The sequence below is a fragment of the Cavia porcellus genome, unplaced genomic scaffold, assembly GCF_034190915.1.
Source record: "Cavia porcellus strain 051 isolate PalLab524CR breed Dunkin Hartley unplaced genomic scaffold, mCavPor4.1 scaffold_2, whole genome shotgun sequence".
NCBI classification, from domain to species: domain Eukaryota; kingdom Metazoa; phylum Chordata; class Mammalia; order Rodentia; family Caviidae; genus Cavia; species Cavia porcellus.
This window is the reverse complement of record NW_026947485.1, coordinates 103,810,250-103,827,420: the sequence shown is the minus strand read 5'-3', so window position 1 is coordinate 103,827,420 and position 17,171 is coordinate 103,810,250. Positions and strand designations below refer to the sequence as shown.

At 42.6% G+C, this 17,171-nt stretch overlaps 1 protein-coding gene across 1 annotated transcript in view; it reads left to right on the top strand.

The window, feature by feature from the left end:
* The window catches only part of Tcerg1l (transcription elongation regulator 1 like), a 195,691-nt gene that overhangs the window by 144,969 nt on the left and 33,551 nt on the right, over nucleotides 1–17,171 (top strand). Inside the window, exons 7-8 of the mRNA XM_063244957.1 lie at nucleotides 1,043–1,197; nucleotides 12,743–12,812. Of these exons, the coding sequence (XP_063101027.1) occupies nucleotides 1,043–1,197; nucleotides 12,743–12,812 (225 nt within the window). The remainder of the gene's footprint in view (nucleotides 1–1,042; nucleotides 1,198–12,742; nucleotides 12,813–17,171) is intronic.

Genomic DNA, 17,171 nt, shown 5'->3' with positions numbered 1-17,171 from the left:
AGAATATTTCTGCATGTGTAACGTGTTCCTACCATTTGCACAGCATCTCTAAACTTCAAGCACTCATGAAGCTAGAAAGACTCTGAGAGAGAACTGCAGGAAGCTGAAGCCAAGAGAAGGAGTCATCTTGTTCAAGGGAAACTTTATAGCAGGCCCAGATAAGAAATTCTCTGAAGTATTGGAAGGGAAGTTAGGATGTGGGACTGGGACAGGAGCCCACAAACCACAGGGCCAGAGGCCAGCCTTTTTGGACTTGATAGTTATATTCGTTGGATACTTTGAAGTCAGAATCTCGAGTCACTTGTGTATTTCATATTACATACACACTGTTCTACATTCTCTATAAAGAGGCTTTTATCATCCTTTATTTATTTTTCATTTTAATCTTTTGTTATAACTGGCTACAGGTAAAGGGTTTGGTTAGAGTTTTTTAAAGTGCACATTATTCCTTTTAGATATTTTAGATTATCATTTATGAAAATGTGAAACTTAATTCTTTCCTTTTCTGAAAATGATCAGGACAGCAGGGCTTAATTGCTGATGAAAATGGCCCATTTAGTATTTTGCTGCCAGACAGTGATGAACTGTGGACTTAGGCATATTTTTGATGGCCATCCAGGGCTGAAATACAGAGAGCTAGGGAATTGGTTTCCAAATTACTCCATCCCATCTCTGGAGCTAGAGGTGTCCCAAAGCCCCAGAGTTTGAAATAGATGGCATTAAACAGGGCACTCTGTACTAGGAAGAATGCTGAACTTATGTGATTCTGTCTGAGCTGCTTGGCTTCTCTGAACTTTCATGTCTTGTCTTGTAGAATAGTCATAAGGACATCACCTGTTAATCAAAATGAGATACAATGTGAGGGAGAAAGCATTCCTGTTAAGTCAGACCTTGTCATTATTATTTATATTTTGCATAAATGATTTTTGCAAACTGTAAATTGCAGGCTGCAAAGGCATTTTGGGGTATCTTACCTAAAGTGGTAATAGCTTTTAAACTAAGTGTCTTTGAGGATAACTGAGACGAGTTTCAACTCAAACAGGTGCGTGGTCTGGACAGGCGACGACCGAGTTTTCTTCTTCAACCCAACAATGCAGCTTTCTGTGTGGGAGAAACCCATGGACCTGAAGAACCGCGGGGATCTCAAGAGGATCATTGAGGACCCACCTCACAAGCGTAAGCTGGAAGCCTCAGCAAGTAAGCATGCGTTATTACCTTACTTTTAAGTGTTTAAACTCTCTGTTTATGGCCATGAAGTGAGAGCAGGCCTTTCCTGGTTATGTTGGAAATTGATTATAAAGGAGTGAGTTTTCATGGCACTTTCTTCAGAAATTTCAGCCCTTCCAAGCAGTCACCTCAGGCTCTTCTTTGCGCCATGTAAAGGTCATTAGTGTACAGATTCTTCTTATTGCAAAGCCACTCCCACCTCTGTTCAGCAACCCCGCTGGTTAGCTGCATGCTTTTCTTCCAAACCTCTATTGAGTTCCACTGGAGAGAGCAGACATGCACAGATAGGAGAATATTCCTTTTACTCTACATGCTCATCTAGACCTTGAACTGAAGCATGCATTGATATGTCTGAATAGATTCTTTAATTCCATGGAAATCCCAGCAGGGAGGGGCAAGGATTCCTTTTGATTGTGGAGCAATGGACTGCTGGGCAGAAATGTAGCTGTTTCTGATGAGGCCCTTGTAAGTCTTGTCTCATTAAGAGTCAGAAAGGAACTTTCAGCATTTTCAGAAGAGATCATTTTCTGATTATATCTGATACATTTTTTATGAGCTGCAGCATCAGGAAAGCCCTGCTCCTTATGCACTGAAGAGCTGTGTGAATGGCAGCTCTGCCACCTTAGGAGGTACAGATGCATTCCTGAAAGGCTGAGCCTGGGTTGTGGAATCTTGACCCTATAGAAGAGAGGCTTTGTTTAGTGGTTGTGTGGTGTTTAATGGAGTTTGTAATGATATTTTTGATTCTATATTATATAACTAAGGCAGAGCAAAGCTTCCAGTTTTAGTCAAATAATGAGGTACTTAGAAAACAGTGTTATTAAGGGTTTTTTTTTTTTTTGCCACTTTTATAATGGAAATTGTTCCGTAAAGCTGGTTTTAGTCTCTTAAGATTGAGTGATGACAAGTTTAATATGTTTATCTCACTTAAGATAATGAAGGCTTTCTCCAGAAAGCTTGAGTCAGCTGATGTTAGGAAAAGAAAAATGTTTTAAATACATATTTAATTGTAAAATCTGTAAACGTGCTGCTGCATTCAAGGACAATATGTGTGGGATTTGGTGATTTAGTTTTTTGCCTCTGATCAAGTTGTATCCAGTGCTAAAAAAATACTTCGTATCTTGAAAGAAACTTAAAATCATTTTAGAAAAAGGCCGCTAGTAGTGGGCAAAAGAGTAGTACACAATTTAGGAAGATTATAAAGTCTTCAAATCCTGTGATATATTTTATGGTGCACCTTATCCTAACAGTGATTCTGTTTGCTTGGCAAAAAGCAAATATCAAATACAGGAAGATACTTTGCTCCTTTCTCTACCTTGTCTTCTTCCAGAAAATTGGATGCTATTTTATTTTCCCCTCCAAAGAACTGATAGGAATGAGAAAGAAATAAAGGACCATTTTTAAGGACCATGCGTAGGGGCATGTTGTCTAGAACCAGTCAGGCCAGGTCTGAGGAGAAGTAGGCAGGTGTTCTCATAGCCTTCCTCAGGGTCATCTGATGTATCCAGGCTTGAGACACCTGTCAGTGGGGGACAGGAACCTTAATTGCCTGTCATATCTCAATTCTTCTTTTCAGTCTAATAAAAAGAACCTTATTTTATACTGATGAAGGTGATGAAATGACCCTTAAACCAAATACAATCAAAACTATGTGGTGAATTCAAATTTAACTTATTAATGTAATGTCTTCCATCAAGTTTATTATGGTGACCCTACTTATTCCATCTCATAACCAGACATGTAACTTACCTCCTCTTACAAAGAGAGGAAGAGATAGTGTTAATCCATCTTAAAGATATACATGTGATCTCAGTTTTTAATTTTCATTTGCCAGGAAGATTTGGTGTTTTAAGAATATAATTTATAATTTCCTATTGCCCACACAGAAAGCTTTACAGCCAAACAATTAAGACAGTATTTTTGGAGGATAAATCAATGACAAAGGTGCAGACTTGGTAACCTCTAGCTCTCAGCAGCCAGTGGCATTTCCCCGGACTGGTCATTCATCAAATGAGTTGACCCCCCCCCCATTATTATAATAAGCTCCATGATGATTACTCTTGATAAGGACTTTTGTTTTCATATTTCATTCAACCATGTGTCATTCTAGATTTGAATATATTAATGCCTATATCAAATCTGACATGGAACAATTAAGCATTGTACATGATTCCCGTTATATTTCAAGAGGTGAATGAAATAAATAGAATGGCTACCACATGTAACTGCCATTACAGGGTGTGTCTTGTTGTGTGTGTGTGTGTGTGTGTATGAGAGAGAATGAGAGAGAGAGAGAGAGAGAGAATGTGGGGGGTGTCTGTAGTGTAAGTTTATGGGGTATAGGATACAGGCAGCCCAAAGCTCTAAGACATCCATCATGCTGCAGATAAGGAGAAAGTCTTTTTTTTTTTATCCAGTTAACATTGCTGAAAAATTCGAGTGAAGACCTGAATTATTTTCTAATTACCATGCAATGCATCCAAATTTTTTATGACTCTGTAGCCTTGCTGTTAGTTGAGAATAAATGCTTGTTGAACTAAAGAGAAATGAGAAGCACCAGGCTTCACCCCAAACCCATCTGTTATATGCTGTGATGTTCTTAGAGATATTACACACTCCTTAGTTTAGAGGGTACTCCCTTTTGTCTTTCCACCAAACCTGTAAGAGGGCCAATTCGTTTTTATGTTTACCAGCAATAGCAAAGCGCTTTAATCCTAATGATGGGTAGGAATCTCCCTGTACCCTGACCACTATGCCCACAGTTTTATCACCTTGCCACCCTGCTTACTATCATGATGTCCCTACACTGACAAGTCTGGTGCAACCCGGGGGATGAAGTAGAGGTAATCGGATATCAGGTTGTAGGGCTCATCTGGGGTGATGAATAGGAAACAGAGAGGGAGAGGGAGAGGGAGAGGGAAAAGGAAAGGGAGAGAGAGAGAGGGAGGGAGGGGGGAATATTAAATACCCTTCCTCTTTTCTTGCTTGTTTCCTGCCAATGCCTCCCAGTAACACGAGGCCTAGGACTGAAAAGGAGAGAATCTTCCTGGCAAGGAGGGTAGAGAGAAATGTGCAACAACCTCCCACACATGGATCCCTGTAATCTTCCCAAAGCCCTGCAAGTGGGTGTCATGGGTATTGGATATCAGTGGCTGCATCAGAAATTATCTCAAATAAGCAGTCCTAAAACAAGACAAATACACTGGCTTGCAGTTCGGAATGGTCTATTTAGTCTCCTAGGCATCAGCAAGATAGTGTCCTTTTTGGGACTTTGGGAAGGATCTGTCCTCTTCTTTTCCAGCTTCCAGAGTCTACCTGATTTCCTTCTCCAATAGCCCCTTCCTCTATCTTCAAAGCAGCATAATGGCATCTTCCAGTCTATTCTGACTCTGAATTTTTCTTCCTCTTTCACCAATAAAGTTCCTTGAGATTATACAGGGCCTATTGACATGATCCATGATGCTGTCTCATTTCTAGGCGAGTTATTTAGCAACATTAGTGACCCCTTGATAATAACCTAATGTATTCCCAAAGTCCAGACTAGGATGTGGACATTGGTGGGTGGCATTATTCTATGCTCATGCTTGTTATACCCATTGGAAAGGATGGGGATTCATTAACCTGCTAAGTCACAGTTTCATCAAATGAGGGACTAGGACTTGTACCATGGTGGATCTAACTAGGGCAGTGTGGCCAGGTCTCCTGTAGCTGCCCTTTCTCCTTACAGGAGAAAGCAGGGGTGAGCAGCTTCCTGTGGCTCTTCCATCCCCACCCTTGATTGAGATATGAAGGGTTCATTCAGCTTCAATAGCTTTGTGAACATTTCAGTCATTTATATTCAGGACAAATGTGGATTCATAATGACATTCATTTCACTAAGTAGGATATAAAATCATCCTGTGGGTAAACACAGCTGTGACTGGTGAATGGGTCACTTTCTCCAGCATTGTTTGACTGAGACACTGTGTACTGGGTCTCCACATCAATAGAACCAGGTGGTCAAGGTGCTCAGCAAGACCAGAGGGCTAAAAAGCAAATCCTGGAGCTTCTCCAAGATTAATGATTTTGTCTGGCTGGTGTTTTAGGCTGGTGTGGGAGGCTCTCCCCACATAAAATCTGTCTTCCAGGCTCTCATATAAGCTATATTGGGTGCCTCAGCTCCATACTGGGCTCTTTCTGATTCCTGTAGGGCTACTGTGCTTTTTGCACAGTGAAGGAAACAGGTGCTTTATTTCCTAAGCTCCATTTCAGTGACCAGATTGGGCAGCTTCTCACTTGACACCAGATAAGCAGGTGAGGGGAAAAATCATTCCGTGAGAGCCTGGCTCTTTATGGAGCCATCACATGGAAGGTGAAATTTGCCCTGCAGGAGTCTCAGTCTAAGGAAGCAGATCCAACAGACTGGCTTGCAGCCTGCCCAGTGCTGCTGTCTGTGCCTCTGTAGCAGTTTTTCAGGTGGGACTCCCAGGATCCATCCAGCCTCTCACCAGGGTCACGTCTGCATTTTGCATTGATCTTGGTGGTAAGCAGCGTGTGTGGTGCTTGTTGAATGCCTGTAGAGTTTGCCAGGTGGTTCCTGTTAAGGAGGAAACAAGCCTTGGATATGCTGGTGCTAGTAATCTTTGGACACTCTCATGACATGCACTTTTAGCTTGCTGTCACCTTAGCAAGGGAGACTGAAGAACAGGGGAGGTCAGGGCAGAGCAGGGCAAGGCAGAGGTGAACAGGCACCAAGCTGCTCCCCTTCCTTAGCGTGATGAGAAGGCTGCGTCACTTCTCTATGCCTTCACATTCCCTGACTCCTATATGGGAGGGACTGAGATAGGACTTAATTTAAAGTAGTTTCCCAGACCTTAATACTTTAAACTGCTACCTCTTCCTGGCCCTGGAGCAGAAAAAGAAGGGAAAGAGAAAGGAGGGAAGGAGTGGTGAAGTTAATTCCATCATAAGCCAATCATTTCTTTACATAGGCCATGGCTGATCCAGCCCTGGGCTTGCCACAGCCCTACGAATGTCAGCACATTTCAGCAGAAAGTGCTGATTCATGGGTACAGTGGGTGTCCTGGGTGATAGAGGACAGGAGTACTCAGGCCATTAGCTGAGCAAGAACTTCTGTGACACTTAGTGTGGGAAAATCTAGAAGTTCTTGAAACAAGGGACTGAGGGCAGCTTCCCTGCAGCGCATCAAGATGAATGGAGACTTACCTTAGAGCCATCAATGGCCAAACCCAGAGTTCTCTTCCTGAGCTTCTGCAGGGAATCCAGGCCTAAACAAACAGAACACCCTGGGGAGCCAAGCTTCTAGATGGGCAGTCTGAGATAAGTGGCTTGGCTGGCCAGCTCTGAACTTCATTATATCTGCCCCATAGCCAATGCATCTGCAGTACAGAGAGGCTTAATGTTGGCATCTGTAGGGGCCTTCAGCAGGGCATACAGAAGGAGCAGGTGATCAGTGGAGGGTACCTGCTCCTCCACTGAAAGGGTAGAGTCCCCAGTGCAGGCTAAGCCCCAGTCCCACCCCACCCTTCCTGGCTGGGGTGCAATCCCTTTAGGACTCTTGCTGCCAAAGAACCGTGAGCATCCTACCCTCCCTGTTCTGTTGGGGTGTGCTCCTGTCAGCATCCCTCTCTGACCATCCACAGGGCCCACCTACCCAGGATTTCTCTGAGGTTCTTGCCCAGGCAGAAGAACCTTTCTGTTGTGTCCCTTTTTGTGCCCAGGCTTGGGCACCCAGTCACTCTTCTGAATCCCAAAGGAGCCCAGGTTCCTTGGGGGTGAACCTCTGTTTTCCTCATTCCTATTTTTTCACTCACAAACCTGAGCCTTAGGCTAGGAAACAAGACAGTTTGTAAATGACTGAGCTGTTCATTGTGAGCTGTGAAGAAAGCTGTCAGCTTGGCCCTTTGTGGAGCTGTTGCATGGAAAATAGAGGCTGTCTTCTGGGATTTCGTTCTAAGGAACCAGAGCCAGCAGTCTGGCCTGCTGCCTGCCCAGAACTGCTGTCTGTGCTTGTGTGGCAGTTTTACAGATGGGACTCTGAGGGTCCATCCAGCTTCTGACATAGGTTTTGTCAGCACCAATGCTTGCAGCTGTATGTGCAGGTGCTCAGGAGAGATTACAGCACCACCTCAGCAAATGCCCAGGGATCATGACCTTCACAAGTCCACACAGAAGTGCTGCCCCACCTCATCTGTAGGTTCCTGAGTTGCCTTATTTGCAGATCTCCCCAAAACCAGACTGAACATAACTCTGACTATGGAGGGCCCTACCACCCAGGAAAACCCTCTCAGGCTAGTACTCAGTTGGTCAATCTAGGCCTTGCCAGATGGAAAGAGGTTAGAGATGCTCTCATATCTTGTTTCTTGAGTGATGTGTGTATTTCCTTGGCACAGAAGTTGCTTAACCCATTGTTAAGTCTTTTCTGCCAGTTTCTGAAGACAACTAAGAAATTCTGCTTAATTTGAGTCATGCATTTTGCTCAGATGTTGGGAGCAATCCCCAGAATCCTGGGCAGAGACACTAAAGTACAGCATAAATTTTCTATTGCCTGGCTGAGAAATCATGGATCGTAGGCATGGTCACCATTTGGATGGGAGCGACTGCCTTGCAAGAATGACCTGGGGATTCCTGTCTACTTTCAAAGGCACTGAATTTTGCCTTTCTAGGGAGGTGCCATTCTTGGAAAGATTTACTGCCTTCTACCTGACATCCACTGTAGGACTCAGGTGCATTGCTCACAGGAAGGATCTCACTTGAATCTTATTGGCCATGTCCATCACAATTCACCTCCTGTGATTCTTTGGCAAGTTTTAAGCTGACATTGTGCTTACCCATACATAGTGGGTACAATCCATTCCCCTCCCAGGAAAAAAGACACTAAGCTCACAGAAACATGGAGGACTTTTTATTAACTAATCCAACCTCACTCCACAAACTCAGCAGCTGCATCATTTTACAAGTACGTCTACTACGTGATTTAACATTATTCACATTCTAACAAGATACAGGCATCTACATTTTTGACAAAATATTGCCAAGTCTTCCAAAGGGGGTTGATCAGCTGACACTCCCACTAATACATTCTGCATCAGCACTCTGGACCATCAAAGCAATTTTTAAAAAAGCAGTCTTTGTTTCAGTTGGGATTTCTTTAAATTTTAATAAAATGAAACAGTTTTTCACATGTTTGTTGGCCATCTGTTTGTCTTGTGGTCCTATAAAGTACTCATCTTTTTTATTGAGTTATATGGACTCTTGTAAATCAAGATACCCCTGCATTTTGGCTGAAATAAATGTCCAATATTTTTCCTCGCCTTTTGATCGTTTTATTTATTGTGGTTAAATGTACATGACATCAAGCTTACTGTTCAACTGTTTTTCAGTGAAAATTCAGTGGCATTGAAGTCATTCATAATGTTACATAACCATCACTGCCATTTCTAAAGCTTTTTCCTCACCCAAAGAAACTCCTTTATAAGGACTCAAGAACAACTCTATGCCTTCCGCCCATAGGCCCTTGTTAATCTCTAATCATCCAAATGTCTCTTGTCTTGTCTTTTTATATGTTCTGTATGAGTGGAATCAGGCATGCATCCTTTCATGTCTGCTTATTTTAATATAGCATCTTCAAGTTTTATTCAAATTGTAACCTGTGTTAGAATTCTATTCTTTCTATGATTCAATAATATTCCATTGTATTATGTTCCGCATTTTGTTCATTCATTCATCTGTCAAAGAACATGTAAATTGTGTCCACTCTTTGGCTATTGTGATTTAGAGTGCTATGGATATTAACATGCAAATACTGTTTGATGCTTTGCTTTAAAATTGGTACCTTATATGATAATTATTAACTTTTTGACTAATAGCTAGTTTTCTACAGTGGCTACACTATTTTACATTCCAATCAGTTTTGCGTGAGGGATTTACCTTCTTCACATGCCTGCTGACATTTGTTACTTCCTTTTGTGCTGTTATTGTTGTGTGCTTGTTTCAACCCATAAGAATGAATGTGAAATTGTATGGAATTTTATGTTTGATTTGCAGTTGACGATGTCTAGTAATATTGAGCATCTTTTCATGTGCTTCTTGCCCGTTGCATATTCTTCTTTGCAAAAATGTCTGTTCAATTCTTTTTCACTTTTTAATTGTGTTGTTTCTTTTGTGTTGTTGAATGGTAGAAGATTTAATATATATTCTGGATGTTGGTCCTTTGTTGGATACATAATTTGTAAACATTTCACCCATTATGTGGGCTGACATGTCACTCTGTTGGTAGTCTTTTGCTGCACAAAGCTTCTTTATTTTGACTAAATCCAATTTATTCTTTCTTATTGACTGTTTCTGGTGTTGTGTTTAAGAAATCATTGTAAATGCAGTCATCAAGTTTCCTCCTCCATTTGCTTCTAACAATTTTACAGCCTCAGATTTTTAATAAACTTAAAATGCATTCTGAGGGACTAGGGATTTAGCTCAGCAGCATAAGCACCTGCCTTGCAAGCAGGCGGTCATGAGTTCGATCCCTGGTACCGATAAAAAGATACCAAAAAAAAAAAAAAAATCCATTCTGAGTTTTTGTGTATGAGCTTCTTCAGAGATGGTCTCTGTTAAATTCTGTTTATCAGATGAATGACCTCCAACTAACTGACATTTGGGTTGCAAATTTTCACAGATATATGGTGTATGATTCACAGGTGTACTGTGAATCTGACTCACTTTGTCAGATTATGAAGGAATCCAATTTATGAGTGTTCTCCTGAAGTGAAACACATTCTTAAATCAGGGGATCACTATACTTTCTTGTTTTCTGACCATTTTAATATGGTAACTCTGAAAATCTTCTTCCTGTTTCACAGCAATTGCTAATTAAGCTGAAAGGCCTGTTGAGAGCTGTAGCCATCTGTTGGTGACTTTCTATGTTTTTTCTCGTTAAGAGTGTGGTCCTCATTGTGCAGGGTTGCTGTTATGTCTGTTCCATCATCTCTGTGATCAGCCAGGGAGAACAGCCTCTCCTTTGCCAGCGCTGCCTTTTATTGTTAGAATTGTGGACCGTGTTCCAAGCTCTGGTGTAGAGATCCCAGTCTGTTTCAGCATAAATGAAATTTGTTGGGGGACCAACCCCAAAAGTTCTCTTTTGCAAGGTAGTCCCTCTGGTCTTGTATTCCCAGAATCATTCATTTTTACAAATATTTTCCTTTATTGTTTTGAATTTTATACCTTAACAAAGAAGACTTTACACACCTTGAGTTTATTAAAAATGAACAAAAACTGTAGCTAATAACTAATATTTTGTATATTTATCTTAAATAACATAATTGTGTGACCTTATTTTTTACACTGTATGAAATTTCCCTGCTTCATGTTTTCTCTCCTAGAGTGTGTATAGGTGTAGTGTGAAGGATGTGGTCTGTCTCTCCCATGGGTTTTCTCTGCATTTCTCTTTCATTTCCCAACTCATCTGCTTGGAAGACAATTGTTGCATAGGTTTTCTTTTTTTTTTTTTTTTTTTTTTTTTTTTTGGTATGGGGGATTGAACTCACAACCTTGCGCTTGCAAGGCAGGCGCTTATGCCACTGAGCTAAATCCTCGGCCTTGGAAGACAAATGAATGACAAACAATTCCAACCAATCTTTAAAGCAAAGATGGGATGTCATACCTCTAGACACACCAGGCAGGAGGCACCCTGGTGAGAGATTTTAAATACCATGAGTCATAAACAGCAGCAGAGGGAATGTAACATTCCATTGCCCCTGGTGAGAGGGAACAGGCAGGATTGTGAGAACAGGCCCTGAGAGTGTCCCCTGGAGGGGTGCTGGTGGATGGAAGCTGAGCCAGGGTACAGGGTGTGCACAGGTGAGCTCAGTTCATGCTGAGCTGGGTGCTGTGGGACATGGCCACGAGGCAGGCATGGGCCTGAGGATCAGAGGAGCTACAGGGCTTCTTTTGGGGCTCACCAGCATAGAATCATTTGGAGGAAGACATCAAAGGGAACATTTTTCAGTGCTTCTTTCCCACTCCCTGAAATACCAATGCTATCTGTTGACTGGGCCAGTGACCTTCAACGAGAGGAAGCAGTTATAACCATTTGAGTCATTTACCAGTTTCTGAAGACATTTTGGTTGCCACTCTGGATGGGGAGCTGCTACAGAGAAGTCTCTATGGGCTAGAAAGAGTTTTCTTGCTAAACATTTCCCAGGACCCAGCACAGTGTCTACGGCAAGTAGTGACTCACCTATGAATCAGCAGGGCCCAGGAGGGATCCCTGACCAAGGGCCCTCGGAAACTTCCCTTGGAGTCCAGCTGCTTCGCTCCCATTACTGAAGCCTCACCACCCTTCCCATCCTACCTTTGAGAGATTGATGCTGCCTATAGTGCCCTTTTTTTCATGAAAATCTTGCTGGAAGATTCATAGGCAGCTATGGCTGTACCAGTGCTTGCCTAGGGAGCATTTCTTGGCCTTCCAGGCTGAGATGAGTTGGGTGTGTGTAGTACAGTATATGGCATGGACAGGCCATGAGTGGGACAAGTATTAAGAGAATTGTGCTGGACTAGCATGAACTGGAAACTTCTAGAACTTGACTTATCTTATCCATGGCCCCATATTCCTCAGTAAAAGCAAAGCTAGAGGCACTGTTAGGATTACAAACACAGGCTGAATGAGAGCTGTCAGGTTTCAAAAGAAATAGCATGGTGGTCTTTGTGATGTCACAGCTGTGATTTCTCATGACCCCACACTCAGCAGGAACATTTGTTGCAGCCTCCCTGGGAAAGTGTGGCCCAAGTGAGTGAGTCTGGAGGAGCTTCTGCCAAGCTCCCCTTCCCCTTCCCTGCAACATGCCTAGTGACCGGAGGAATACAGACATCTGCAATCCCTTCAACCTGCTGAATCCAAAATGATGATACTCTAGAACTATGTCTTACTCATTGTCTTTTCTCTGTTGGAGATAGTTAAGGAGCCCTAAAGTACTTTTGTAGGTTTTTATTTCAAAAGCACACTGAGGGGTACCCACTCAGGATATCAACAGAGGACTTGTCTACAAACCAGTTTCATTTGTAGAAATGGATACAGGACTGAGGTAGCCTGAGGATATATTGTCAGGGATGAAAGAAAGCCTTAGGGTCCCCAGGAGCAGTGGATAGCAGTCCACTCCTTCATTAGCCAATCAGTGCAGAGACAGCACAGAGTTAGCTATGGTTCACCTGCAAGTAGGCATGCAAAGTCGGCAGGGGTACTAGGTGTTTCCCCACCCTGAATCCCCAACCCCTCTGGAAGGTTTGACAGCCTCCAAATGGTCAGCAACTGGAAGTTACCTGTCGTTACCAGAAGCAAAATCTGGTTTCTTTTCTGCTGAAATAAACAATGTGTTCCAGGAGAAATAGCTATAAGAAGTGATAGCATTCTATAAGAGACTCTGCTTTCCAAATTTCCAGATGTGCTTGCTTGAGTGAGAGAGTCGCCTGGTGGTCTGCTAAGCCCCTGAGTGCTAACCCTTCAGACTATGTCATTTTCTTTCAGCCGACAGCAGCGATGGATCCAGTTCAGAAGATGGCAGGGAAGAGCAAAATGTGAAAACTAAGAGGAATCGGTAGGTAGCACTGTCCTTTTCTAGTATGTCTTTCCTTAGTGGATACCTTGATGGTGTGAAAAGAAGCCATTCTGATTCTACTGACTATGAGCATCATGTTGCCTATATTCACTTTGGTGAAAGAAATAAGTTAACTGATAAACAGGTGGTAAAATGATTCAGATTCTCTCCAAGCATGTGCTTTGGACACCTGTTTGCTGCAGGTGGTGCACAGGCTGTGGACACCTCTGACACAGACAATGTTGTCCCTCCTCGGTCCTCAAACATGCTCATGTGCTTAGCCTTAACTGTGTTTCCAGAGGCACCAGAAATACCACTGTGTTTCCCGTGGCTGAGGTGGTCCAGGCTCTCAAGGAGTCTGTGCTGGGAGGGGCTCTGGCTTGATACCCAGCTTTGTGTCCTGCTGCTTAGTCACTGCGGGTGATTCACCCACCCCTGATTCTAGAAGTCTTGTGTGTAAGGTGAGATAGCATGGTACTAATGGCAGCATGAAGTGATGGCTACACAGCTACGTAACAGCATGTGGCCATTGGCAATGGAAAGCTTTCCTTCCAGGCTAACTTGTCACCTTTTGGCTATGGTGGGTGCAAGAACAGGGAGGAGAATCTGTCTTTACACTCGGGCAGCGGTGACTCTTCCCCTTGGTCCCTTGTCCCTCAGTGCTGCTGTTCTATTCTTGCTTACTTACTGCTCACATAAAGGGACAACTTTGAGGGGAGGAGATTCATGTCAAGGTCCCCAGAGTGGAGAGGATGGAAGGAATGGCCTGGCTGCTGGGCTCTGCTATCAGCAGAAAAGGCTGAGTGCATGTTAAGAAAGCAAATCAGTGAGGGGTTTCACATGTGGCTTCCTGAAGTCAGTTGCTGGTGGCCCAAATGAAGCCCAATGGGTGGCCAAGGTGGGGCCCAATGAGCAAAAACTGGAGACTGGGTCTCGCCTCTCCCCAGCAGGCATTCCTCTTGTGCACCTGGTTCATGTATCAACCCCTTTAAGATGCCCAGGCCTGTGGCAGGTGTCCAGGGGCAGTGATCTTGCGTGTAGACACTGTGAGCATTTTTTCTTTTAAAAAAGTGCTTCAGAAGAAGGAATGCTTTTTCTATGGTAGATATTTGCTGTAGCAAAGGAAAAATGAAATTTTGAGTCAGATGCAGTGCTCATTCTTATCGCATAACTCACCTCAACTTTTTCAGGAAAAGTGAAAAGACATTGGTAAGAGAAGGAAAGCCCAGTGTGTGTCCTGCAGCCAGGGGCTTCAGGGGAATCTTCCTTCTGATGGATGCCTGAATTGTTTGGTAGTGAGACCTGAGGAGTTCAGGAATGAGCTGACACCCTAGAACTTTAAAGCATAATGTAGGAAAGGTTAAACATTGTCTTCTTCAAACCAGGGAAAGGCTAATGGGGTGAAAATATCCTCCTCTCTGGCAGCTGCCACTTCACCCACAGCACTTTGGAGGCAATGCCCTTGTATGGCATGTGTACCTAGCGGGGTCAAGGTTCTGTGGCTCTGGGGTTGGGAGCCCCACTCAACCTTAGGGCCTCTGTTTTCCAGTCTCCCCACATTTTCTTAGAAGGTCACCTAAGTTGGCCATGGGGGATGGACCCTGAGGGCATTGGGAAGAGAAGTGAAGGGCTGCTTCTTGGCTTCTCCATCCACCTTGGACATCAGTGAGGCAGCTCCTGGTAATCTGTGCATAATTACACTGACTTTAAAAAGCAGGGTGAGCTTCCTACAGAGCAGAGGAAGTGGGAATGCAGCTGTCACTTAGTGAATTTGAGTTTGTATAGGAGGAAAACCTTGTGGCATGTCTCCTTCATCACCAGACTTCCTTCCCTTCCCCAGGGACTGGCCTTGAATTCTGAGCAGTTGGCATTTACATAATGTCAAAATTTTTTTGTTTGTTTTGCCTAAATGATTCTCAGAATTGAAAACTAAGTTTCATCAAGCACGAATGTGTTGAGTGGTGGCAGTTGTTCATGTGCATGTTTGCTTCAACCTTTCAGGCTCCTGTGCGACAGAGGTACACTGGCACCTACCTCATTCCGTCTCATGTACCAGGAACTTGCCAATTGCTGTGGTAGGGGAGCTTGGTCCTCTTAAGAGCTTGCAGTGAAAAATGCCCCGGAGGAGATATGCAGCCAGAGTTAGACAGGTTCTGTCATGCCCCAATCATTCACTTATAAATGAGGGTGAAAAAACCTATTCTGTTTGGAGGTTTTTCTAACTCTCTCAGAAGGTCTCATCTGTGTGTGCAGGCTCCTTGCTCAGATCTAATGGCCATTGGCTAGTTGAATACCAACTTCACTGGCCTTCTAATTCATCTTTCTGAAGGTTATCATCATTCAGCATGAGGATTCCTCACAGTCCCGAGTATTTTTATTTTATTTATCTGGTAGAATCTTGCATGCAGACCAAAAGAACATGCTTCCATACAGCGTACTCAAGGTTGGTCAGATTTGTCCTGCCCATTTTGTGTGAATCATGTCATTTCTCTTAATCAAAAAATATTAAAATCCTCTTGCAGTGTATGACTCCTCAGTGGAAGCAGTGTTTTGATGTTTTAGAAACAAGGGGATGAACTGGCAAAGCAGGCTCTGGAATACTAATCATTTCTTCCTACATTTTTTAGAAGCTCTGGCACAATTGATATACATTTTGATTGATTTTGCAAATACCTTGTGCCTAATGATACTTTTCCTAAAATTCCCTTGGAGGAAAAATATGTCACAATGACAAGCTTTCACATTACTAAAATATTTTAAACTACCTTGTGAGTGCCATTTCAGAAAGCTTGTTATTTACTATTTAGTGGAACGTACTCATGATGCAAGATCATCCATCTTCCCTGAGACCAGAAAATTGATAAATTGTTGTTCATCCCCTTTCTGTGCAGTACCCAGAGGTTCTTCCGGCTTCTGACACATAGGCCTTTGTATTGTTCAAACCTGCCTTTTGAGTGTACTATCTATTTTAAGGCATTGGGATTTATTTCAAATAATTGAGTGGAATAATTTTAGGGATTCAGCAAAAATACAACCTTTGGTTTAGAAATTAGAATGAAAACACTTACAAAACACTTTAGAAAGGGAAGAACAACTGGGATGGGGAAAGGAGAAAAGAAGGAAGGGAATATACACACATACACCCACACAAAATTGCTAATTGTACTACTCATTCTATTAATTGATTGAAAGGAACAGTTAGTGCCTATATTTTCTGATTAATTTTTCATGCCTATATCTTGTAATCTGAGCAACTATCTTGAAGATAACAATAGCAGTATACTAACCATCTCATTTTGAAATTCTGTTATTTTTATTGTTTTTTTTCATTTGTTCTACTTAAAATAAAAAAAAATTAAGAAGTTTCTATGAATTTATGTGACTTTTAACCCCTTCTTGAAGAACAAAGTTTTGCCAGGAATGAGCCAGGGAATTTCTGCTAAATTAATGGCTTTTTGTAGGATCAGAGATTGAAACTGCTATGTTGTGTTTTCAGTTATCATTGGTCTAGTAGCTTTGTAAACATATTTATGTTTCTATGACATTTGATATAGATTTCTCATAGTATGAGTGACCAAAAGAAATCTCTAGAATCAGAGTATAGTTCATTACGGTGATTCATAAATTTTGGAGATGCCAATTTATGGCTTTAGATATGTATTGTCAGAATGACCTACTGTGTAATTAGAATGTTAAGTAGGATGCTGTCTGGGGCGCATATAGATCTTTGGCCAAATACCCAAGGGCTTGGAATGAATAAGAGGTGTCCTTGATGGCCATTTTTCTACTTCCTTCAAATATGCCTGCGTTTCTGTACTCTTAGCAAACTGAGGTAACCACAGGATGCCCAAAGCATGGAAGGGGCCAAAACGTAAAAGAATTTTCAGGCCGCTCTGAGAAGATAGTTCACATAAGTTATCCCTGCCCTCATTCCTACCCATCACCTTAAGGTGCCCTGCAAGGAGTTGTGTGGCTATGAGCTATTCTCCTGGGGTTCTTCATATCACTTAGGCTTGACATAGGGCAGATTGGGTCCTTCCAGAGAGAGAGAGAAAAAAAAGGCAACGTAAGAAATGAATGGTAACTTTTGATTCTTGTAATTCAAGGCCAAATCTGGAGCTTTTGCAGGCAACACCTGTGAGACTGTCCCCACATCAAACCCATGTCTGAGTAGAGTCAACTAGGGGATAAAAATGAAGGGGATATCCTGTACAGCCAAAAGTTGCTGTAGCCTGGCACAGAGGGAAATCATAGTTACTGAGCATGCTCAGCAGGGAGGAGGATGAGCACAGCACGCCTCTATTCTCACATAGTATGACACAACCCCCTCATTCAGTGATTCTTAAAATTCCAAAACAA